The sequence below is a fragment of the Pteropus vampyrus genome, unplaced genomic scaffold (genome assembly GCF_000151845.1).
Source record: "Pteropus vampyrus isolate Shadow unplaced genomic scaffold, Pvam_2.0 Scaffold185, whole genome shotgun sequence".
Classification (NCBI taxonomy): Eukaryota; Metazoa; Chordata; class Mammalia; order Chiroptera; family Pteropodidae; genus Pteropus; species Pteropus vampyrus.
In genome coordinates this window covers 963280-988543 of record NW_011888966.1, presented here as the reverse complement: position 1 = coordinate 988543, position 25264 = coordinate 963280, and the positions used below count along the sequence as shown (strand labels likewise).

Below are 25264 nucleotides of genomic sequence, written 5' to 3'. Positions count from 1 at the left end.
GTCTCTTTTTGCATATGCAAACCTATACAGATACATTCTTAATGACTTCTTTGGTTCTACCTTTACATGTTTGCGCCTGTTTGGTTGTATTCTTGGTATCATGTGGTTTCATGTAAATACATCCATTATATGTTTGCATTCATTTTAAAATTTAAAGCATAGAAGTTACTGAAGAAGCTTGATAGGAATCAGAAGGTAATTCCAAGAATTTTTTTTTTTATTTTAAGTAGTTTTTCTTTCAATTGTTTGCTCCTAAAACAAGATACCTTTGTTTGGCAATGACGTTCCTTTTCCTAAGTTTTTACAAGAAGAGAAATTTTAAATTGATTTATTTGCTTTGTAGTGTTTTGTTTTGATATAAAGATTGAGACTTTTAAGAAGATAGCATGTTTATTTTTTGTTTTCTTAATTAGATTTCATCCTACAGATTTGTGGAAGGAAATAACTATAGTAAACACTTGAGTTTTTATAAAGCAGTCTTAGTTTTGAGAAAGTATTTGGTTATTGAATTGCAAATGGAGCTACTGAATGTAGATTTAGACATGAATGAAGCTATCAGACATAATCATGTCAGAGATGTTCCTATTTTCTCCTCCATTTTGAAGTACTGAAGGAAGCAATCCCCGAAAATATTCCTTGGAGGAAGAGATTTCATGTCCTAATCACTTTTTATTTAAAATCCACATAATTCTTAGATGTATTGTTTAAATATCTTGAAGCTAGATGTCGTTTTGTGTTTATTTTTTCCTTGATTTTCAGTATGAATATGTAAGAACTTAAAGTCATAATTTTTGTTTTGCTTAACATAATTTTTATTTTGTTTCGCTCATTTTAATATTTGTGTACTGAGCTGATATAAGCTGATACTGAGAGAAACAGTATGAGCTTTATTTCTTTTCTAACACTTTCTCATGTTCCTATAATAATGCAGTTGCTTAGGGAGTGAGTTTCATCTTATTAGAGAGCTTTTATGATCTAATTACATTTTACTAAAAATTTAATCTTCATTCTTTTATAGTGGTAGACCAAGCAATAAGTATCACATTATTAACATAGTTACAGAAGCTCAAACCTCAGTATCTTTCCCATCCAATGTATAACTAAGACTAGGTTGACAGTTGCTTGCCTGAAATAGGTATTTGTCATCCTCCTAAGAGAGACACTTGGTCAGATCTTTTTCAGCTAAATCAGTAACTTGCTTTGTTTGTTTGCATTTATTTATTTATCTGTCTATCTATATTTATTTACTTATTTACTTACTTATTTATTTATTTATGGATACGAGCCCTAACAGACTAAGTGATTGGGTTTCCCAACCAATTAGACTGTAAGCTGTGGCAGAAAAGACTCAATAGAAAGAACTATAAAATGTAGAAATAACTAGAAAAAAGAACAATAGGGCTATGTTAGTGTAAGGGCACAGAGATTTGCTTTGCTTAATAATCTTAAGTGATTTATGGTAAAGGCTAAATTTTAAGTATTGTTTATTTTGCTTTAGAAGGTAGGTAAAGGTAAATATGAACGTATTTTGTTTTTTGGGAGTTTTTTTGGTTAAAAATTTTGTTTTTTCCTTTTAAAAGTTTTAATCGTAGAAGTAAACCTGAATTAACATTATGAGTATCTTATTCTCTACCATATATATGAGACAGCACTAAACATTTTGTGCTAAAGTACTAGTTTTGTTTTTAGTTAGCATATTTAAACTGCTACTTGTGAGCCACCTTGATACTAAGTACTATTTTAAGATTTTAGATCAACTCATTATAATTTCTGTAAGTTTAACCTGGTCACATGCATAAATGTCAGTGTGAAGCATTAGAATATAAAGCATACTTGTTGAAAAATGCTTTTTTATTTTTTAATAAAAATCTTGGTTTTGTTGTCATTGTCAAACTTTGAGAGTTGTCTTATTTACCAATAGTAACAGGATATCAGATTTCATTATGGCACACAGCACACTTGTCAACTCTGCTATCAAACATATATATATTTCTCCACTACTTTCTACAGACAGGCTCTGGGTGTGTAATGGACTGGACCTATGAAATTGTCCAGTTGAAACAATCAACCACTTCACTTAACTGTATTTTTTAAATTTGATTTATTGATGAGGACTAGTAAAAGCTTATTGGAGTGTTAAGTTTATTCATTATTTGTTTTACTTATATTTCATTTTGATATATTTGAACAAATAAAATAGATGCCATTTAATGACTAAAGTAGTTTAATAGAACAAAGTTGGAAACCTAATGTCTCTTTATTTTCTTTTAAAGTTATTCCTTATTGATTTTGGTTTGGCCAAAAAGTACAGAGACAACAGGACAAGGCAACACATACCATACAGAGAAGATAAAAATCTCACTGGCACTGCCCGATATGCTAGCATCAATGCACATCTTGGTATTGAACAGAGGTGAGTTTGACAGTTGAATGTGTTTATCACATCCATAGCAAAAGCCTTTAGTGGATGTTTGAAATATTTGTTAGTTTCTTACAATATCTAAAGATGTCTCTTGGCTAGGATTTGAAGGGTGCTTATTGATTCTTCTACCTGCAGTGTTAGCCACTGCAGAGAAGCCAATTAAATGAAGCCTTTTTGTTTTCTTTGTTGAAGGTTATCTCTTGGGGAGAAAAATAATTACGTGATGAAAAATGGGAATCATGAATGCAGTTTTACCAAGATATTTATTTTTGCAGCTGAAGACAGTACTTATTTTCTTAATGCCGATCTTGGGCTTTTTATATTTTAGTGGTGTAAGTTGAGTTTGGGAGAAGAATGTGTTGGTTATTTTTACAAGGAAAATGTTATCTGAGTCCTAATGAACCAAAAGGTGGTTTGTGGATCATCTCCTATTCTATTCTTCAACATCTACATGAATTAACAGGATCTGGTTTGAAGAAAAAATTGTCATAATCTTTGTGCTTAATTTCTTGAGTTCTAGTTTTTCATAGTCTCTTCATCTTTTATCAGTCGTTTTTTGCTCCTTAAAAACAAAGAAATGACAAAGTATATGTTTCCAGGTTAAGGAAGCTCGTGATATATTAAGCTTAGAAAATATGCATAAATATCTGAATACCTTAGGTTAACTGTATTTTCACATTTTTTTCTACGTCAAAGTATTACCAGTCTTTAAATATATGTATCTATCTGAATATATATGTATGTGTGTATATATGTATATACAGTTGACCCTTGAGCCACTTGGGGGTTAGGGGAACCCACCTTTGCATATTCGGATCCCTGACATCAGAGTTGACCCTTGAGCAACTTTGGCTTGAACTGTTCTGGGTCAGTCGAACTGCAGTCAATTGTAAAAAATCTACATGTAAGTGGACTCTCACAATTTAAACCTGTGTGGTTCAGGGGTCAACTGCGTGTGTGTGTGTGTGTGTGTGTCCCCATCCGTCCATCCATACAGATGTTTACTTAGGTTTAAGATGTTAATTTTTAGTTCAGCATCCCTAAAGTTATTTTTAATGAGCTTCTATAAAATTTACAAGTATCCTGTTCTTTGGTTCTTCCATCTTCCTTAACTTTATTTGGAAAGTTATTTAGCTAAATCCTTTTTGCTCTTTAAAAATTAAGTTGCATGGCTGTGTTAGATTTTACAATTTTGGATCCTGCGAGATAGTTTTATTTAGAAGTAACCCATTATGAACTTTTTTATTGCCTTAACTAAGTACCTTCTTGCACAAGACACAAAATTGCTCACTCTCCTTGCTTGAGAAAATTCCTTCTTGTGTACATGCCTTTCTTTCACATATTTTTCATAGTAATTTCAGCTCATAAATTTACATTTTCTTTTCTAGTCGCCGAGATGACATGGAATCATTAGGATATGTTTTGATGTATTTTAATAGAACCAGCCTGCCATGGCAAGGACTAAAGGTAAATCAGACTTGCTCTACCAGTTGTTTGGTTTTGTTTTAAGAATAGAAATGTATATTGGAGGTAATCTTTAAGGTCCCTTTCAAATGTGAGGTTTTTAAAAAGTAAATTAACTTTATTTTACCTTGTATTAGGAAAATGAAATATGATCACGTCAGTAAGAATTAAGTTAGTAGACTCCCACAGACATGCAGGAAGAACAATTTTTTGGGAAACAGCAGATACCCATTGGTATGGTAACCAGTAGCTTTATCTGAATGGAAGTTGACATGGGCTAGGAAATTAGGTGAAGGCTTTCAGATTTGGGTGTGTTGCCATTATGTTGAAAATATATACTTTTGTGTACAGTAAAACTGGTTTATCCAGAAATAATAGTTCTATTATTATCTTTTATGTACAATAAAACTGGCTTATCCAGAAATAATAATTCTATTATTTAATTATCTTTAAATTTTCTGTTAACAAGGAGTTTCACCATTGCTTTTGTGAGTTTTCCTATGTTAATGATAAGTCACTGTGTCCTCAAATTTAATGGCTGTTTTTATATTCTCTTGGTTTTGTAAAGGAAAATAGTCCCTGTATTTTTTGATGTCTATAAGCCAGGCAAATTGCTCAGTGCTTGTGTGTGTAGCTTTATTTAATATGAATATTATTTTTTCGAAAAATATTTTGACTTAACACCAGTTATTAATGTCACTGAATGATGGGCACATTTTTTTGGTATTGATCTGCTTATGACCTTTGCCCTTGGGTTGAATATGGGTTAAGAAAACTCATTTCAAATTTTACTCCTCCCATTTTTACTTAAATCATATATCTTGATGTTCCTGTCAGATCCACCCTTTCCTAATAGCTAAAAATGTTATTGAAGTCGAAACTCATGTAAAAAGTTAACAATTGAGGGGAAAAAATTTTAGATGTAGTATACTTTGATTTCTTTTTTATTCTAGGTTCTAATTTCTCTTGAAACTCAAGTTTATATCTAATGTGTTAAACTAATAAGGCTCTTCTCAGTAGTATTGAGTATGTGGTTTGATTCTTATATTCCACAGGCTGCAACAAAGAAACAAAAATATGAAAAGATTAGTGAAAAGAAGATGTCCACTCCTGTTGAAGTTTTATGTAAGGTAGGTGTGCACGATTGAAAAAATATAATATAATCTAATCTGCTTGCCAGCCCTGGAACTTAAAAAACATCCTTTTAGGAGCTAGTTATTTACCATTTTAAATTTACTTATTGATAATTTTTGATTTGATAAGTATCTTTAAGAATGGCTTGAACATATGACATTTTTTAAATAAGTTTTTTATTGTTTCTGGTTTGTTTGGGCTCTGTCATCTGTTAAAAATTAAAGGGAAACTATAAGGGGGCAGGTAAACTGTCCTGCAGGTAAACTGTCCTAAATGAACCTCAGCAATTTATGAAAAAATTAAATTTAAAGTATTCTTATCCCTAAGCCGGTGCCAGAAAAGAAAGGATACCAGCAATTGGTATATCAGGGAGTAGGGAAACAGAGGCAGGCAGATCAGAACAATCTAAAATATAAATAGCACATGTCTGATGGTGTAGATGACAGCTTTAATCAGACTCATACCTCCAGACTCTCAGATTTCATAGAGAGGCATGTGAGTTGAGAATGGAGAGATGTTTATGCCATGATGAATAACCATGGTCTTCCATAGAAAGAAGACCACATGGTCATCTTTGAGACAACAATTACATACCTGAAATAATTAGAAAGCAGTATATAATTAACATAGTTGGGCAATAGAAAGTAGAAATCAGCATGAGTTGAAAATAGTACTTTGTGGAAGGGGAAAATGGTGATGTTTTTATGCGTCTCCCCATCCACAAATTTGCGTTCCCCTTTCCTACATATCTATAATAAAGGAGGGAGTCGGGTGGGAGACTGATCTTTTCTGAGACTCTTTGGGATTTAAATTAGGAAATACATTTTAGGTTAATGAATAAAATGTCCATATGTTATAATCCACCCAAATAATTTTAAAATCTATATACTTCAGGAAGTAAAACATCATGTTTTCTATATACTCCTATTTCCATGCAATGGAAAGATTCATTTGGCTTATCAGAAAAGTTGGCCATTTTTACAGGAAAAGACAAGATTTAGTAACATTCTGTGCTGGTGTGTCACTTCTTAATTTTTATCTAGGAATTGTAAACTATATCTTTTTGGATTAGCTACATATATTTGATTCAGGGTACAGAGAACACAGAAGTATTAGATGTTATTGTAAAGTAGTGAGAATGTGTTCAGTCTCATGGTCCAGTTGTGTACTTCTTATTTCTCATCTGTAATGCTTATGATACTGGTAGTTCTCTTGTTGAGGTTTTGCCTGTTTTCATAAGGTGGCAACACATGAAGTGTACCAATTGACCCTGAGTCGTGGTGTTCAACTCCATCTGTAATACCTTTAAAAGCAAATTTGGTAATTGCTACTTACCATTAACATAGACCGTGAATGTGTATTAAAAATTTTTAAACTCTTATTAAGAGTTTTAAAAAACAAAACTGTACAGTATATATTTATGGCTTTAGTTTCAGATGGTCACCCAAAAAATAAAATAGCATAAAAGTACTCTGTAAAAATTAAAACTGTTTATATCAGTACAATCAGTAAAAATAAATGTTGCAAATATATTCATTCTATTATACCTTGATCTCGATGTGAGAAATTCCTTAAAATCATAAGGTCGTGGGAAGCGATTGCTTCTTTTAAGTTACCTCCCTTTACATTCACATTGACTCAAGTTGAGAGGTAGTGATTTTTGTTTTACCGCTTTGCCTATGTACATTCCTGATGGCAAAATACTTTTGGTGATTAATATCTTCAGTCTCAATAACGTTCATATATCTGCAGTCTCAAAAATATTCATATACATCTTTGAGATGTTTTCTAGGAAGCAACATGGAAAAAGTTTATGCCCACAGATATACTTATTAGTATTTATAATAGAGAAAAATTGGAATCTTCTAAATGCCTAATTATAGGGAAACATTTGTGATGTATTCATTAGGTTGACTATTATGCCGCCGTCCAGAAGCTTAGGAAGAGGTTGAAAATAACAAAAGGATGCTTGTAGTATAATGTTAATGGAACAAAACAATGTATTATATATGCACTATGATAACAGTTATGGACAAACCAAGTCTATAAGATGAAGCATTGAATTGATCTGTATCCCAACAGTGGTTGCCTTGTATGTTTCCACCCTTGATGATTTTACTTTTCTGTTTATGTAGGAATGGGTACTACTAATATAAAAAAGAAAGTAATTGCAGAGTTGGGAGGAAAGCTCGTTCGTTGTCCTGTTCTGGCAAAGAACATTGCTGGCCTCCATTTTATCATTTCTTTATTGTTGCCATCAAATTATTAGACATTGATAAAATATCTAAATAATTTAGGAACATAAGACTGTAGTAAAAAGATACATATTTCCTCTACCAATATTAAATGATATTATAAATTTATGAGGATATCGGTCAGATTTTAGTTCTCACATCTTCCAGTAAAGTAGTTAAAACACTCTCCTCAAGTACATTTTTTGCTTGTATTTAAATACATTTACTTTTCTATCTTGAAATGAGGTTTTTGTTTTTTTACATTGTGTTCTAACTCTTGAACTTGTAGGGGTTTCCTGCAGAATTTGCCATGTACTTAAACTATTGTCGTGGGCTGCGCTTTGAGGAAGCCCCGGATTACATGTATCTGAGGCAGCTATTCCGCATTCTTTTCAGGTCAGTTTTTAAGGTGTTTTAAGACTGTAAACTCCAGTGAGGGGAATTAGTTAAATCCACCCAGCGTATCTATTCTGACAAGTGGCAACTTAAAGTGCATCTAGCCAATATGAATAAAATTTTAAGGAACTGTAAGTTTGGCTTTTCCATTTGTAGTGCAGATGTGCTTGAAATTATATTAGTTTGGGAGAAACAGTTGAATCAAACTTAAACTAGAATCTAACTTTTCCACAATAATTGCATTTCGTATTAGATCTAAGTGACTGTCGGTAGCCCTTGGAACTCTAACTTTGGTACAGAACCTTATTCAGTACCAAAATGAAAAGCAATTAAAATATCAAGCAGTCATGGAGTCTTTGCTACTGTGGAGGCAGGCTCAAACTCTAGGGTTCCCTAGGTGTACCCCAGAATTGGTCTCGAAAGGGGGAAGAATAGAGTACACGTGGTTCAGAATCTTAGTGGGAAGAGAATACAAATTGGAGGTAATCCTCTAACCCCAGAAAAGTCTTTGCAAGTCACCAGTATAGCTATCCACCTCACAAACTTACAGTCCCATTCCTACTCTGATTTGGTTTTAGAAGGTACCTCCTATTGTGATTACCACTCCCCCTGAATAGCTGAACATCATCTATAGGAGAAGAAATCTTTGAAGAGCTGCCACACTTAAGAGAAAATATTCAAATCCTTAAAAAATACTCTCACTGTCTTAAAAGCTCAGTAGTGTATTAAATTAGTCTTATTAAGGGATTAACATAAATTTTTTTTATTTTCCAGGACCCTGAACCACCAATATGACTACACATTTGATTGGACAATGTTAAAGCAGAAAGCAGCACAGCAGGCAGCCTCTTCAAGTGGGCAGGGTCAGCAGGCCCAAACCCCCACAGGCAAGCAAACTGACAAAACCAAGAGTAACATGAAAGGTTAGTAGCCAAGAACCAAGTGACGTTACAGGGAAAAAAAATTGAACACAAAATTGGGTAATTCATTCATTTCTAACAGTGTTAGATCGAGGAGGTGGTTTTAAAATACATAAAAATTTGGCTCTATGTTTTTAAAAAAAGACGTCCTTGGAAAATTTGACTACTAACTTTAAACCCAAATGTCCTTGTTCATATATATATGTATATATATTTGTATATACATATATGTGTGTATATTATATCATTTCTCTTGGGATTTTGGGTCATTTTTAACAACTGCATCTTTTTTACTCATTCATTAACCCTTTCCAAAGTAAACATTTGGTGTTGGGAATATGGTATAATCAATCAATCCAAAATCCTAGACCTAACACTTGTTGATTTTTAATAATGAATCCGGTTAGCCATGATGTCTTGACTTTCAGACTAACAGTGTTAAGAATTTTTTCTGCATGTTAATGCTTTAGTATTTAAAATGGAAAATTGTGAACATGATGTAATTTCAAGAGGTGAGTTTGGCATTGCCCCAATAGTATCTGTCTTCTCAGTCGTAGAGCATCTTGTTTAAGCTCTTAAATACACAAATAACTGAAAAGCTTGACAGTGTTCCTAGTCAAAAAAGCAGATCTTTCTTTTAGTTGCTATTTAACTACATATGTTTATTTCAAAAAAAAATGATTCTTTTGTTTTTGGCTTTGTTTTTTTAAATCTTGCTAAAACAGAGTCTAGGGATCCAATGTGGAATTGAATTCTGCAGTTTGAGGCCTTGCAAATTGGAAAAAAAACTGGGGCAAATGCCATTGAAATAAATGTTTCTTTTCTATCTTTTCTCTAGCACTCTCAGTGCTATAAGGAGTAGAACTGTTAGGGCACGGCTCCATATCTTATCACCGTTGCCATACAGTTCAACTCCTGTATTTCATGTCTTTTGTTTTCTTTTCCCCTTTCTGGGGCTTTTCTCCTGAAACCTGCCTGCTTTCTGGAAGTGGTGGGCAGGTAAGGTTTGGTTTTTAATTATTTAGTTTCTAATTATTTAATTTCTGAATGACTGCTCTAGTCTGAACTTGGTCTTCTTTGGTCCTTATTTTCAATTTTGTATTTTAACTATTTTATAAATAGTTATTTTAAAAATAAGCTCTAATCTGAGAATACTTTCAAGAAGTATTATTAACTGATGTCATCCTCATCCCAGCAGCTCATCTTTTAGAAATAAAGTTGAGATGCCTTCATGTTTCTGTATTTGAGAAGGATTCACAGTTGAAGGTTTAATGTAGTGGGGGTTCTTAGATGATGAAATTTCAGCTCGGGATAGCACACACTAATGCTTGCCCAGTACTCTGCCCGTGCATCTCAGTTGGGACTTAATTGCTCCTTTTGAGTGATTTAATCATTATATAACTCATCAGTGCCAAGAAGGTAGGAGAAACGGTCCTCCTATATAGGTAAGACAACAGAGAGGACTAAACTGAGGACTTGTTATACTTGACACTTGTAGTATATTTGCTTTTTCTCACGAAATGAAACCAATTTTTGCTTAAAGCTAGCTGGGATAATAGGATCATCATGAGTTGCAGTTTCTAGAACTAAAATTAGATTGAAATCTTAGCTGACCTAGAACATTCCACTTCAGGCATTTAGCAGCCTTCAGAAAGAATTATACCTTATTTTGAGCTAGTTCCATTGTTAGTTTACTGTATCTCTTACTCAATAAACAAGCAGAATTTTTGTCCTGCCTTATCTAGGTCCTAAAGATGAGAAGTTGGACCCACTGAGTTAGTATGTTTCCTTGGGGGAAAAAATTGTAATTAAACTTAAGTTTAATCCTTACTTTGTATCATAGCTATTTTTCATAAAAGCAACTTAAAATTTTATGAAAATCTATATAGCATTATTAGATAACAGAGGTTATACATTGTTACATAAACACGAACTTTTAAATTTTTGAAATTTGGACTTTTCGTAAAACACATCACATATCGTTGACCGACTGCTTTCAGATACGCACATCCAGATGCTCCAAGCAAAATATTGCTTGCAACTAAAACATGCTACTCCACAGAATAAAAACAACAAAATTACTTTTGATCTTTGACTTCTTGAAAACATATTTATTTTAGATATAGGTCTTAGTGCTCCAAACAGATATTACAGAAAACCTCCTGTATATAAAGCCATGAAAGTTTTAGCAAGTTTGATGGTGACATGAAATAGGTGTGGGGAACCAATTCCTCTAACCTTTACCCCAAGCCCCTTATCTGGGTCAGTCTCTAAGTAGTAAGAGTGTTCAAAAGCATACTCTCTTAGGGTTCACTACAGTTTTTTATTCAAGGAAGAGCTCATGCAGTTTAATGATTTATTGGTTCCAAGAAATCCTTTCGGTGATGTTGAAAACACCATATTGCATTTTTCTAGTTACAATTTTAGAAAGTGCTGTTTAAATAATCATATCATTTGTTATTCACAGAATTATACTTTCAGAGGTTTCCATATCAGAGAATTCAGTTTCTTAAATGAATCTTCAGCAAGTAGATTTCTATATTGCAGGAATGTCTGTTCCTGGAAAAAATTCCTCAAGTAGTGGCATTCACTAGTATTTTTTTATGTGATTATTTTTATTTTTGAAAATCTGTACCTAATGTTTCTTTCATAGAAAGCTATAATTTGTTTAAGCAGTTCACTGAAAATATGCAAACACTCTTTAAAGTCTAGCTCAGTTCAGCTAAGATGGGCTTATTATATGTAATAGGCTCCTATCCTAATTACTTTCTAAAGAAAAGATCTTTTGAAATGTTCTATTCCAAAGCCCATCAAAAAACTAAGAATAAGAAACAAGTTGTTTCTCCTAGTGCCCGCTATGATCTATCTATCTGTACTAGTTTTCATTGCCTAGGTATCACACGATTATAATTATTGTTTATTTACATATTAAGGAGAAAAAGAAGATTCACATCTGATACACTTTCAAATCCATTTCATTCCCTTTTCTTCAACTATATGTGATTATTCTAAAAGTACTTTTTAAAAGACATTTAAGAAGTAGTAAAGGAAAAAGATGTTTTTAGTACATTCACAATCCAATTAAAGTTCATCATTTCTTTAGTTAAGGGCAAAGATGGGGAGAATTTCAGAAGGTAGTGAAACTGAAGGTGGATCCTCACATAAGTTTACTATTCTGATCATCTTGACACATCTGTTCACTACTCTAGTCATAAATACTAATAATTTTATCATAATAAAAGTACCTCGATGTCAAATTGTTGACATTCAAGAAATTAGAAATCGTTTTCCATCACATTATCCTACCATGCCCATGGTCTTCCTTGAATTACCTTCCAGTATTTACCAGGCTTCACCACCTTTTATGTCTAGCTTAACTTTTTCTGACTTCACCAATTGCTGCTAGGAACGTGGCTGATCACTCAGCAACGTAACCTAAATCACAGGGGAAGACCTTGAAATATCTGGAGAGACTGATCTGCTCTGAATACACTCAGTTCAAAGGGAGCTGCATCTGGCTTGTTGAAATTTTTGTCAGCTTTTTTTCACTGTGGACAATAAAGCTGGAGAGAAAAGAACTAAAAAAACCTACAAGAAATGAAGATGAGTGTGCAAGAATTGATTTGTGGATGATCTGAAGTCCACGTCTCCAAGGCTGCTGAACCTATCAAACTTTTCATATTGTCTGGATAATACAACAGTCCAGAAGACCTAGAAGAGTTCAGTGTTGCTGTGACTCAGTCGTGTATAATGCAGACCATCTACCAGTTGGGGAAGGAATCAGTTGTAACAGGTATTTTAAAATTCAACAACCTCAGATCTGTAGCAGAATGAATTCTGTAATAGGGAAGACAAAAGAAATCGGATCATCAGTCTGGGTTTTTGTTTTTGTTTTTTTTTTTAAATGCCGTTTAGGGATGATGTCTACCTGCTATACTTAAGTTGTCATTTATCTTATTTGTAGTGATAAAAATAAAATCTATTTCCTTTATCTTTCCTAATTTAATACTTTTCTGTGGAGAAGGAAGAGTTGTAGGTTTCTTTGTTTTTCTTCAACTATTTATACTGTCAATCTGATTCAAATTTTCTAAGCTTTATTCTGATTCTGTGTGACCAAAAAAACCACACAAGCATGTTATAGGAAAGGTTGATTTATATAAAAGGCATTACAAAGTGATGAATATAAATGTTATATTTAAAATTACTTTTTTAAAAAAGTTATATCTTACCAACTGCATTGCATAGTGATGAATATAAATATATTTAAAATTTTAATTTAAAATGTTTTGTCTTATGCTGTGAAACAATTCTACATTTCAAAAGCTCATCACAGACTTTTAAACCTTACTATTATGTAAATATCCCTTTGAACTAATTTGTGGTTCTGTCAAAAAAAAAAAATTACGGCCATCTGAAGTTAATTCACAAATAGGAGCATACATTAACTTTCAGATTGAAGGATAGAATCTCCTGGTTAGTTATATAAAAGTGAACATTTTTTTTCCTTTTGCAGATTTGAAAAGAAATTTAAATGTAGCTATTTACTCCTGAATCTGTCACATTGATCCTCAAACCCTGTTTTAACTTTTTTTTTTCCTTTTTTTTTTAGGAACAAAGGAATCCATTTCTTATTTTAACTGTTGTTGCAGTGAAGATGGGTTTTTGGACTTTTAGAAGCCAGGAGATACCACCTAAAGTTCAAGATAAAAACCAAGGACTAATGCACACTGGAGAGAAGAATGCTTGCTTAGCACTTGAAGACCGAATGTCGAAATCATGCTGAATGCTTCTATTGTGATTTTTAACATCACTGACATCTTAGGATAATTCACTGGAGAAACATTGATCCCTGGGTGTGGAGTATCATAGCACACTGGACGATCTGAAGAATAAAATCTGGATTCGGCTGCTGTATTCTGCCAGGAATATCGTTAGGCTAGCCTTTAACCAGTCCGTAAACAATTGTAAATCATTAGTTGACTCAGCAATTCCTCAAATATCAGATTAAAGATGAACAGATAAAATTCTTACCTAGGTATAATTCTTATCCCTACACAACAGATTTCTACTATTTTGACTGCCAGTGTAACTTATATTTCCACATTTTAGTTTGTTAGTGACAGTGGTTTCCATTTTAAAGCTATTTGGATATTCAGTGTAATAGTTATTTCAGTATAATGAAATTGCGTACACAAGTTTTGGTAAATGAAAACCCAGAAATTTTAGTAGTTGTGAAAAACATTTCTCTTTGTCTTATTTAAGAATAATTGCAATACTTGAAACCAAATGCCCATCAGGATAAGGGTTATTTCTATTCAGCTAATCCATAGTTTTAATTTACTTTAAAATTTCTATGTTTTTAAAGTTGGATTAATTACAGAATGTAGTCAGATTTTTGTTATCTTTCATTTTTGTCATTTGCTTTATGAACGTAGTACTTGGGACAGGCAGCGAAGGTCTCTTCTATACCTTCTCTGGTGTTAGGCACTGTGGAGCAACAAAGTACAGCACTACATCTTGTCCTGGGGTCTTAGCCCAGTATATTTATTGAATGAATGTGACTTTCAGCCTTCAAATGAAAGAATGTCTAGCTAACAAGTGAGGAAATATTTGCCAACAAATGATATATTAATGTTTGGTATTTGAAAAAAAGGCATATATGCATGAAAACTAATTGTGGAAATATTTTATCCCACAAAGGCCTCTGGAGATAGTCCAACAAATGTTTGAGAAGTACCCAGAAAGGAGCAGTTTGTAATTGATAAAAACATGATTTGTGCTAAAGAAGTGTGAGGTCAGAGTGGGCTAAAATATTGGCTGTAAGAGTTTGGAAGGGGGTGTACCAAGGGGCACTGATGCCTTAAAGGAAACCAGAAGGTGCCGATAGGATTTTCATGCTATTCCTGAAAGATGGGCATATTTTTCTCTCAAAGCCACAGGTTAAATTTGTAGGTAATATTTTCAGCCATAGATAAAGCATGCAGCTATTATTTGCCTGAATTCTTCTATTAAAACGTGGAATCTTTAGGCTGAGGAGGGGAGCATTTGCAGGGTGGGAAGCCTTGAGAAGTAAATAAAGCCAAAAAAGTATTTTGTTTACATTTTCAAATCAGTGATAAAGCCTAAACTTTTCAATGCAACTGATGGAGGTAAAGGAATTTTTATAGATCTGAAGTTTCTGTATAAAAACATACCAGTTTTTTGTGGTCAGTGGAATAACTCAGATAATTATGTCTTGAATACATTTATTAAAACGTAACTGTTCCTTATTCATATCAGAAATAATGGGCAGAAAAGTTCTGCTCATAGAATGATTAGAACTGTATGGTCTAGTTGTTAAAGCCAGGCAATCTATTTTTCATTCGTTTAACAAATAGTTGGACACATAATATGTTCTAGGTACTAGAAATACATAAGTAAGTAAAACAGGCTTATTGGAATTAACAATAACTCTCTAGCTTGAGAATAGTATGCCGACTGGGAGGCTTTAATTCACTGTTATACTGCTCCTACCTAGAAGTATCCAGAAGAGAATTTTCTTGTTTTTCTGTTTAAAAGAAAAACAAAAACAAAACTGAGCTAATGATTTTCAAATAGATGGAAATCACATTAGTCACTATTCTAAAATAATTACTGTCCCAAATCCACCCAATTTCTTTATTTTGGGTGTAGTTTTTTAAAAAAAATTTTTTTGCCTTGGAATTTTAACGTTTTTTTCTGTTTTGATTTTTTAAAAACAGGTTTCTAAGCATGAATCGAAGAACAGAAGAAGCAGTGCAGATGATCGGAGCAGCATTTGTTTCTCCCCAAATCTAGAAATTTTAGTTCATATGTACACTAGCCAGTGGTTGTGGACAACCATTTACTTGGTGTAAAGAACTTAATTTCAGTATAAACTGGCTCTGGGCAGCACTGGTGATGCTATGTCCCGAGTTGTAGCCGCTGTAATTGTGAATATTAACTGAGATAGTGAAACATGGTGTCCAGTTTTCTATTGCATTTTTTCAAGTGGAAAAGTTAACTAAATGGTTGACACATACAAATTGGTGGAGAAATTGTGCATATGCCAATTTTTTGTTAAAATCTTTTATTTTGAACTATACTGCTTTGAGATCTCATTTCAGAAGAACGGCATGAACAGTCTTCAGCCACAGTTGTGATGATTGTAAATGCTCACAATTGTGCATTCTTAGGGTTTATCTATCCATCCTGGGGTTTGCAAGTTGTTCACTTAAAACATTCTTAAAATGGTTGGCTTCTTGTTTGCAAGCCAGCTGATAATGGTAGCAACCAAAGATTCCAGTGTTTTGAGCATACGAAAGACTGCCTGCTTACCTGTGCTAGAAATAACAGCATCTAAAGTGAAGACTTAAGAAAAACTTAGTGACTACTAGATTATCCTTAGGACTCTGCATTAACTCTATAATGTTCTTGATATTAAAAAAAAAAAGCATATTTGTCACAGAAATTTAGTTAACATCTTAAAACTGAACATGTATGTATGTTGCTTAGATAAATGTAATCACTGTAAACATCTATATGATCTGGGATTTTGTTTTTATTTTGAAATGGGAGCTTTTTTTGTTTACAAGTTCATTAAAAACTAAAAACTGTTTCTGTAAGGAAATGAGATTTTTTTTTTAACAACAAAAAAATGCCTTGCTGACTCACTATGAAATCAAATCTCCCCAATTTTTTAATAGACTACTTCAAGCCATTTGTTACATAATACTCCTTTGCAAATCATTTTAGGTTTAGTGTTATAACTTTTCCTCAGATTTTTTTATTTAAAAAATTGTTTTTTGTCTGAAGGGGAAAGGCATTATTATTATTTTTTAATGACTTGCAGGCATAAATACTAAGTGCTGCATCTGCCAGGACTTAGTATTATTATAACTCCTGCAGCTTCAGACTAACAGCTGGACTGATTTTGAATAAGAATGAAAGTGTTAAAGGGTTTAACTACAAAATGAAGTTTTTAAGTTCCCTCTTAATTGGCTTTGAGCAGATTGACTCCCAACCTTGGAGAACATCACACCATTCAGGTTCATGTGCTTGCTGACCTTCCCTATGCCCTAGCCCACCCATTTCTGTAAGTTATCTGCGCTTCTCTCAGTCTGATATGCCACTCTTCTTTCTGACCCAAGAAAAAGGTTTATTAACAATGCTTTTTTTAATAGTATAATTTATTCACTTATAGCATGTCAGGATAAATTAAAACTTTCGTCTGAAAATGCTGCCGGGAGCCTATTGTGTAAATGTAGGTATTTTGTAAAATAACCTATAACCTTGAAATTGTAAATTGACACGTGTTTGGTCAGATTGTGTCAAGCTTAATTTTTCTTTTTTTTATTTGACAACTACATTAGCAATAATTAATTCCATGATTACCACATTCTGCCATTAAAGGATAAATTAGCGCCATCATGCTGCAGAAATCTTAATGAGTATGAACTTTTGGGGTAGGCAGCTTTGTTTTTTCCCTATCCACCCATGTCAGTTAAGGTATTTGTTTCTTGACTAATAAACCCTTTGATACTTTTAGCCAGAAATCAGTCTCATAAAGCTATTTTTAAGTATAGTTTGTGTAAAAAAAATGTTTAGCTTTGGTAATAACTTTTCCAAGCTGAACTCCCTCTAGCAAGATATTTTTCAGTGCTTTTATTTACTATGCACTTAGACTATGCACTTTTTCTGAAATATTTTTGTAACACTTAACTTTTTTGTATTTTTGCCATTTGAAAAGGTTGTGGTGTAGTTGGTCTGTAATTAAGTTGCAGATTTATAACTGCTGTTAGCTTTGTAAATCAAAATATAGGTGTTTTTGTCCTGGTATATCGTCATTCCATCTACAGCTGGAGCTGGAATCCCATTGATCTTCTAGCTACCATTCATTTTCTTCACAGTTCACAAAAGAAGAATGTGAAATTCAGTGAATGCTGTTACTAATCCTGTCGGGAGATGAATCTCATTTCACCAAAATTAAATTATGTTTTTCCACTAAAATGATGATACAAGTTGAAGACACATCACTCAGAAATTGGAAGACCTCACCACTTAAGGCTCCGCAGTGGCTTACTCAGCTGAACTCTAGGTTACTACTCTTTACTTTGTTTACCCATTTGGGGGTGCAGTTTTTTTAAATGTTGGGAGATGGCCATTCTAACTACTGTTGAATGTCTCTGTTTTGGGAAGGTATAACAAGAAAATAAAAAAATATATGTAAAGGGAGAGACTGGTTATCTCCTCCCATATGGTTGTGCTCATGCTCCTATGGCCTATAAATGGAATTTCGGAGGTTTGCTTTTACTATTACTTTTCATCAAATATGAAGTAAGAGATTTTCCTATTTCTGCTAGCCCTTGCAGTACTATTACATGTTTTAAGCAGAGTATACTGTAATAATTATATACTTAATTTTAATTTCATTATAATAAGAGTACCAAACAAGGATTTTAGAACCCAAGGCAACAAGCTAGTTTCCCCTAACATTTGCTGAAATACCTATTGAGAATGAGTTCTTTTAACTTGACTAGAATGAACCATGGGAATTGCAAGAAGATGTGGTTTAGACATATTCAGCTCAGTTCCTGAAAATTCAGCGGTCTGTGAGGTATTTGACTTTCTGAGCCAAACTGATGTAGCAATATTTTAGGCTTTTTCTGTTAGTTTTTAAACATCGATGACCATGTGACCAAGATGCGAGTGGGTCTATGTGTGATAAAGTGTAACAAACACATAAAAGAATTTATCTCAGATGTGCTGTCCCGTTAAAATGACTTTGTGAGACTAAACTTACTTTAATCATATTGCTATTACTCATATTTTGGGGACCTCGTCCTAAAATTTTTCCACTTCTCTGGAATATGTTTAGTGATAACAGACTTTATATACCTCTGAAATGGCCAAAGATGGTGGTGAATCGAGTGTAAGTTGATGTCATCAGGCTGTGCATTCTGTATTTAATTATCAGTCAGTATATAGTAGAAGAGAAAATGTTTTCTGAAATGACTTGTTAGACCCATTGAGTATAGATGCAAAAGTGTAATGAAAATGTTGAGCAACATTAGAGTAACTAGCTGTCCAAGACACGTTTCAAGCTGTTGGTCAATTATTTTGTGTCTTTTGCTTGAGACTGTGGACCCACAGTGGCTAGAATTTTATAATGAGGCCACAGATTCATCAAGTTTGGGAGACCTGGATTCCTACTTATTTCTTTTATTTGATCTCTGCTCCTTTTCAGCCTGGTGGGGTGAATTGATTCATTCTACCTTTTATGTTCGTCAAGCCAGATCCCTTGAAGAGTTGTGGGGTTTTTTGTTTTTGGTTTTTGTTTTGTTTTGAGGAACTCCTACTACTGCCTATCTTGTAGCATCAAAATTATGAAGAAATGTTTGTAATATTAATTATTTAAGTATTGGGAGCAGTGTTGAGTTAAATGGTGTCACTACTACCCAAGACCTGAGTCAAAGCACCTGACTTGGATGATTTCTGCATGAGTAGAAAAAATGGGGGTGAAGAAAGTCTTTACGAGACCAGTAGATCTAAGTCCTTCATAGTGAGGCAGCCAACCAGAGTGTATAAATCATAGTTATTTATCTGATATTTAAATTCAGGATTTTCTGTTTTATCTAGTCATTTATCACCCCAGGCAGGCAGAATTTGAAGAAATGAACTGAGCTGTTTTGGTATCACAGTGTACCTTCCAAATCGATTTTAGATTGTCAGGAGCTATACCAGCCAGCTACAGGGAATTCAGAAAGGAACGATGCTCAATGGGGAAATGTCTGAGTTTAGGCCTGGGGCATAGAAGGTACAAGATAAACCTGGAACGTTCTCTTGTGCCGAGAAGAACGGAAATCTCGAAATATAGGGTTCGTACTAGCCAAATCTGTACAGGATACACTATTGAAATAGTGATAGCAGCATAACTCAGTGAGAATCCTTGATTTCTATATTTATATAAAAAATGGAGAGAAGGGAAAACTTCCTTAAAGTAGAATGTCAGCTAATAAAAGTAAAAATATTTTAGAAAATGATTTTCTTAAAGTAGCAAGTACAAGTTTGATAAGCAGAACATTTACATTGTCTTAAAAGTACACATTACTTATTGGGGGACTTAAAATTACTTGGCTGAACAGTTAGAAAATATTAACATTTTTTGATCCTCATTCTTAGTCGGAAAGGTAACATTATCCCCTTTTAAAGGTTACAGTACTAAGTTTCACAGGATTAAGGAATTTGAGTCCATATAGAACTTTAAGGTTCTTAAAGTTATGTACGTCATCTCATTTAATCCTCATAATTACATGAAACTTACTGTTATGGTAAGACAGGTTGGTAAGTTATTCAGAGCCAGGACCCTAAACTTAATTTCCTTTAGCTTTTATATTGTTGAGCCATGATATTCCTCCCCTTTTTATTTTTATCACCATTTTAAACTCAGATTGGTAACAGTAACTAACACTTATGGAGTGCTGTGTGTCAGGCACTTTGAGTGCTTTACATGTATGTATTTGCCTAATTCTCAGCTTCCCATGAGGTAAGTCCTGTCTACATTTTATATTTGAGGACACAAGCACAGGATTGGAGGAGGTACTTAAGGTCTCTTGGTTTCTTAAATGAGAACTTCCCTTTTCAAAATAATTCATTGTATCTTAAACAAATATCAAATGGTATGGGAGCCGAGGAGGCGTTAGGATCCAAAATGATATGTGGTGGGAGGGTTTTCATAAATAAGTTATCCACTCAGCTGATTGGCCGTTAGTGGAGTCCACACTTAGGACCAAATACTAGAGTTTGTTTTCTTCAGCCTATTGGAGATGAGTTGGTGAAAATGAAGCCCAAAAAGATGTATGGTTGTGTTCATGTTCCCACAACCAGGATTGGAACCTGGGCCAAATGGTACTGTCACATATTTAAAAAACTTGTAGTGGCACTCGCCACTAAAACAAAGCAATTATTTTATATACTGCATTTGTCAGCCAACCTTTACCTGGTTATCACCAAGTACCTCATCTGTGTTGATAAAGTCAGCCAGTTTTACTACTAAAAACAGTTAAAAATTAAAATTGTTTTTTTAATCAGCTTAAAAATGTTGATTACAATTGTTGGTATTGGATTAAGATATCCATATCTTAATATTCAGGAGCAGAATGCATTAAAAAAAAATTGCATTCTGCTAGATATAAAATTTGATCAAGTTATTTTTGCTTATGGTTGTGACTTTACAATTTTGATATATTTCCATGTACCCAGGTTTATATAGGTTAAAATATACTAATGTTTTCACTGAAAGGGTTTTCTCTCCCCCCCCCCATGAATAGTACTTTTATATTTCATAGCCTGATAATGTCATTGATGGAGTAGAATGTCTAGGTAGAAAAATGTAGCCTTTCTCAACATTGCCATATTAAGTCTACAGTGTTACTGATTTCAGAGAAGTAGAATAGTTTGAATAACGATTGGAAACAATTTCTGTGGGATGCCAAGCAGTCATCCATTGGTTCTCTGCCAGTGGACAGTGACACAGATCTTAAGTGGTGATAAAGTACATTAGATATTTAGGACTGGAAGAAAGGGGGAAGGTAGGTATTTTTAGAAACTGCTTTCAGCAGTTGCTAAGTAAATACTAATTGCAAAACTGGTTTGCACTGTGCTAACATGTGACTCCATTGAGTGTAATGTTTTAGTCTACATTTAGACACAAAAAACTAATAAGCCTCTAGATTCTGTGTGTCTACCAAAAATGTGAAAGTAAATGGGCAGTTTTTAACATCCTTAACCACTCTGCCCCCTTGCCAACTGGTGAAAAATGTGTAAGTTATTGCTTCTTTATCTTGAATTTTTTGTGGTGGCATTTTTTATCCTATGTACAAAAGTACAAGTTCTGCACAAACAGTAACTGATTAATTTTACAAATAGATAGCAGTTGAGCATTTGTTGAGTCTTAAGTGCCAGGCACTGTGCTGCTCCCTGGGAATTCAAGCGTGATAGTTCATGAGACTGCAATATGGGATGTTACTAAGATGAGTGCATTACCAGTGGAGCAGATGGAGATCATAGAAGATAATCTTGGAATTGCATCTTGAACGATGAGTAAGATTTTACAAGGCTGACTGTCCTCACCTTGGAGAAACTAATCTTGGAGGAATGGTAGCAAAACACCCACATGAATAATTTAGTCCAGCCGAGTACCCACTCCTTGTGCATAAAGCCAAATGAGTGATACAGGCGGTTGAGTGCCAGAGGTTAACATCTACCTGATGAGATTACCCTGAGTAATATGTAAGTCATACGTAAATTTAGAATAAGTCCCATCCAGCCATGTCTATTCGGAGACAGTTTTATTGATTTACAAGCCAGGAGATCTGAATGATAATGAGACACGTAGGGGCAGAGGAAAATGATAAGGTGTAAGAAAATCCAAGCAACAAGCATAAAGTAAGCTTTGGGCAAATGTGTTGGAGAGGATGGTTTTCAGAGCAGACAGCAGTTCCAACAATGTAATACTTTAATCCCTTTGCACCAAGACCATCCTCAGATTGATGAGGACTCCTAGGTTTCAATTACATATTGAAACAAGTCTGTTAGGATTTTAAGGCTGATAATCTGCCCCTATGGGCTAAATATAAAGTCTTTTTAAATGCCACTTGTCTACAATTTCTGCCTTTAGAGGAAAATGCTACATTTTTAATGACATCAGGAAATTTCCAGACATTCATTTTCCTCTGCATTGTCACCAAAAGATCCTGATAATGGTGTTTTGCTACTTGAAAAATCTGGAGATAGCCAATCCTGTCCTTTTTTGTTTTCAGATTCTATATGTGGAGTAATAAGGCTAAAATGGATAAACAAAATAGCAATGAATGGAAAATAAACAAAGGTCATTGAATCTTGAAGCTCTGATATTCCTTTGAAATAATATCCTGTTCAAGGCCACAGCTGGTTAGTGGCAGAGCTAGGAAAACCCAACTGGAGCCCTTTTGTCAATACTAGGCACAGCGCAGTGATTCTTGCAAGTGTAGTTCCAGGACCAGCAGTAGCTGGGGACTTAAAAAAAAAAACAACACGCATATTCTAATGACCTGCCCCAGACCTGCGGATGGACTCGGAATAGAGCCCAGCAATCTTTGAGAAGACCCCTTCAAGTGATTCTCATGAACACTGAAGTTTGAGAAATGAGAAATGAGAAAATGGGTGGCACAGTGAACTGGGAAGGGACCTGAGTGTAAGATCTATGATTTCAGTTTCTTTGTCTGCAAAATGGAATAATCACAAGGTTGCCACCTGCCTGGTGGTTGTGCCATTTGGTAAAAAGATTTGCCCCAGACAATGGAAAGCTGAGGCTTTTAGCTCACGAAAACTGCGTCTCTTCCCAACTCTGCATCCGGTGACGTTTTTAATTCAAAATTAGCTGTGCTGGGAAATCGGGAGAGCCCTGTATAACCAGGGCTCTTCTCCCACCTCCAGTCAGTTATTGGCACACCACTGGCTCCACATTACAAAGCGCATCATGTTTGTTTATCCTAGTTTGTAACTCTCAGAACTTGAAATTACTTTTTGAATGATTAACTATTAGATCACAAACTTTTAAGTTGCAAACTTTTAATGTTAATTTAGGAGAAAAGTTTGATTTATACATTTTAACAATACTTCATTTTCTATCAAAACCAAGATCTATGAATCCTGTGAAGCCCCATTTTTTGAGTAAGGCATGGGGTCAGAAGTATCCCAGGCAAGAGTTGTATAGGGGAATTGTCACAAGAGCAGTAGTTGAAACGCCAAGGCAGTTTTTTCCAGACTCAATTTTGATCTGGATGTGAAGAGAGTTGAACAACTCAGGCATACAGATCAAGGAGGAAGCTGTATTGTGTTAGTCAAGGTATTTCATGCCAATTGCTGGAACGGACAACCTCTAGAATAGTGGCTTCATGCAAAACGTATTTCTTAGAAAGATACTGGTGGCGTCCCAGCAATGAACTGCCTCAGCAGGAGTGACTTGTCACTTTTTTTTTCATAGATCGTTGGCCAGCACTAAGGCCCAAAATCTATCTGCAAAGGAGGCTTACAAATGTAGCTCTCATTTTCTTGGCCACAGATTGTCATTAAGTACTGTTGCAGAGAAAGGGGTATGTCAGAGACCGCCCTCTGGCTGTTGGAACTCTTAGGTATGGCGGTACAACCTGCAGCAGCTAAATCCTGAGAGCTCTCTGGCACGGGCTCCTCGCCTCTCTGCCAGGGCTTGTCACAGGAGAACAAGCCATGCAGTCCCCGTTGCTAGGAAATGTATAAACACAGCAAGAAATAATCTGGCTGTCTTCTGAGGGTTTCGCCTTGCAACTTTCCCATAAATGACCAACAGCCATTTCATGTTTGCGGAGGCTACAGCTCCATTTTGGCATAGAAATTGGGAAGAAAGGACTATCTCCTCTGTTAGAAGAGGAGTTTCTTTTAGGGTAGAAGCCATAACTCTCTTTTTTTTCTCTAGTATTCAAGAGTCTAATACAAAAGGGTGACTAGTAAAACCACTGTTGAATATTAATGTAGACCAGGATAGTATTAGCTTGCTTTCAGCACCAGTGTGCTATTGATTCATTGGATCTGTGGTCAGTTAAAATACTGCATTATCTCTTCAAGATCTGTGGCCAGGCCACATTCATCTTGGACCTGTGGGGAAAAAAAAGAATTTTTTTTTTTTTGCTTACATGCCGGTTTTAGATTCAAAGCTTTTAAATGTCTCCACCATTAATCAGTACTGTCCCCAAAAGAGATCCGTAAAAGCTCTCAAAAGTAAGCTGCTTGAAAATAGAATTGTAATCTCCCTACCTATGAAAAGAATTTTATCAATATGTGATCCACGGTGTGTGCGTGTGCGTGCATGTGTGTGGTGTTCATGTTTGCAAAAGGTCACTTTCAGGCCTGCCTAAATCTCACAACTTTAATTTTTTCTCTTCCTCTAAACTGCTGACCCTTCAAGCTGTCTAAAACTGAAGTGCTTTCTTACCTATTGCTCAAGAACCTGTCATCCCTTCCACTTTCCAAAAGACCATGGAAGATGACCTGAAAACTTATTTAGAGCTGTTTAATAACTCGCTCCAGAGCCCACAATTAAGGTGGCCTGTTACTTGGTTTTTATTGTATACTCTAGTGATATGCCACATGTATTGTATGATAAACAACTCCCTCTCTGGTTTTAGTGCAACCTGAGCTCCAAGGTCCATGCACACAGTGGCGAAGTATCAGGGTTGACCGACCATGTCTACGAATGAACCTGCTGTTTTTGCCCTTCTAAACCTGCTCTTCCTCCTATAATTCTCTTTTGATGAACGGGGGTTCCCAAGCAGGACACCTGGGAGCTAACCTTGACTCACATCAAGTTGATCTCAGTGTCCTGACTAGTTCTGCTTTAATTTGGCCTTTATCATCTCTCATTTGAACTGCAGTAGCCTCAGATCAAGTCTCCTTGCCTTGAGCCTAACATCTTCAATCCATTTGCCTCATTCTTCCTGAATATGCCACTCCTCTCCCCACCTTTGCTTTCAGGATAACGACCAAACTCCATAATCTGTCCCCTTCTTACCAGCCTATCCAACCTCATCTCTTGGCCTCTATCCTCAACCCCAGTCTCCATCCCAACACTCTACACTCCAGATACGTTTGCAATCCCAAGGACCCATTGTACCGTCATCATG

The 25264-nt window shown here is 34.7% G+C and overlaps 1 protein-coding gene across 7 annotated transcripts in view; it reads left to right on the top strand.

The window, feature by feature from the left end:
- CSNK1A1 (casein kinase 1 alpha 1) overlaps positions 1-17867 on the top strand; it is a 41031-nt gene extending 23164 nt beyond the window's left edge. For 2 of the 7 annotated variants that reach the window (XM_011371134.2, XM_011371136.2), the window contains 7 exons: positions 2274-2413; positions 3811-3889; positions 4942-5016; positions 7544-7650; positions 8425-8573; positions 13180-13605; positions 15311-17867. In XM_011371134.2, the coding sequence (XP_011369436.1) occupies positions 2274-2413; positions 3811-3889; positions 4942-5016; positions 7544-7650; positions 8425-8573; positions 13180-13244 (615 nt within the window). In that variant the 3' untranslated portion in view covers positions 13245-13605; positions 15311-17867. The remainder of the gene's footprint in view (positions 1-2273; positions 2414-3810; positions 3890-4941; positions 5017-7543; positions 7651-8424; positions 8574-13179; positions 13606-15310) is intronic. The other 5 variants (XM_011371139.2, XM_011371137.2, XM_011371138.2 and 2 more) reach the window with 3 other exon arrangements.
- The last annotated feature ends 7397 nt before the right edge of the window (positions 17868-25264 follow it).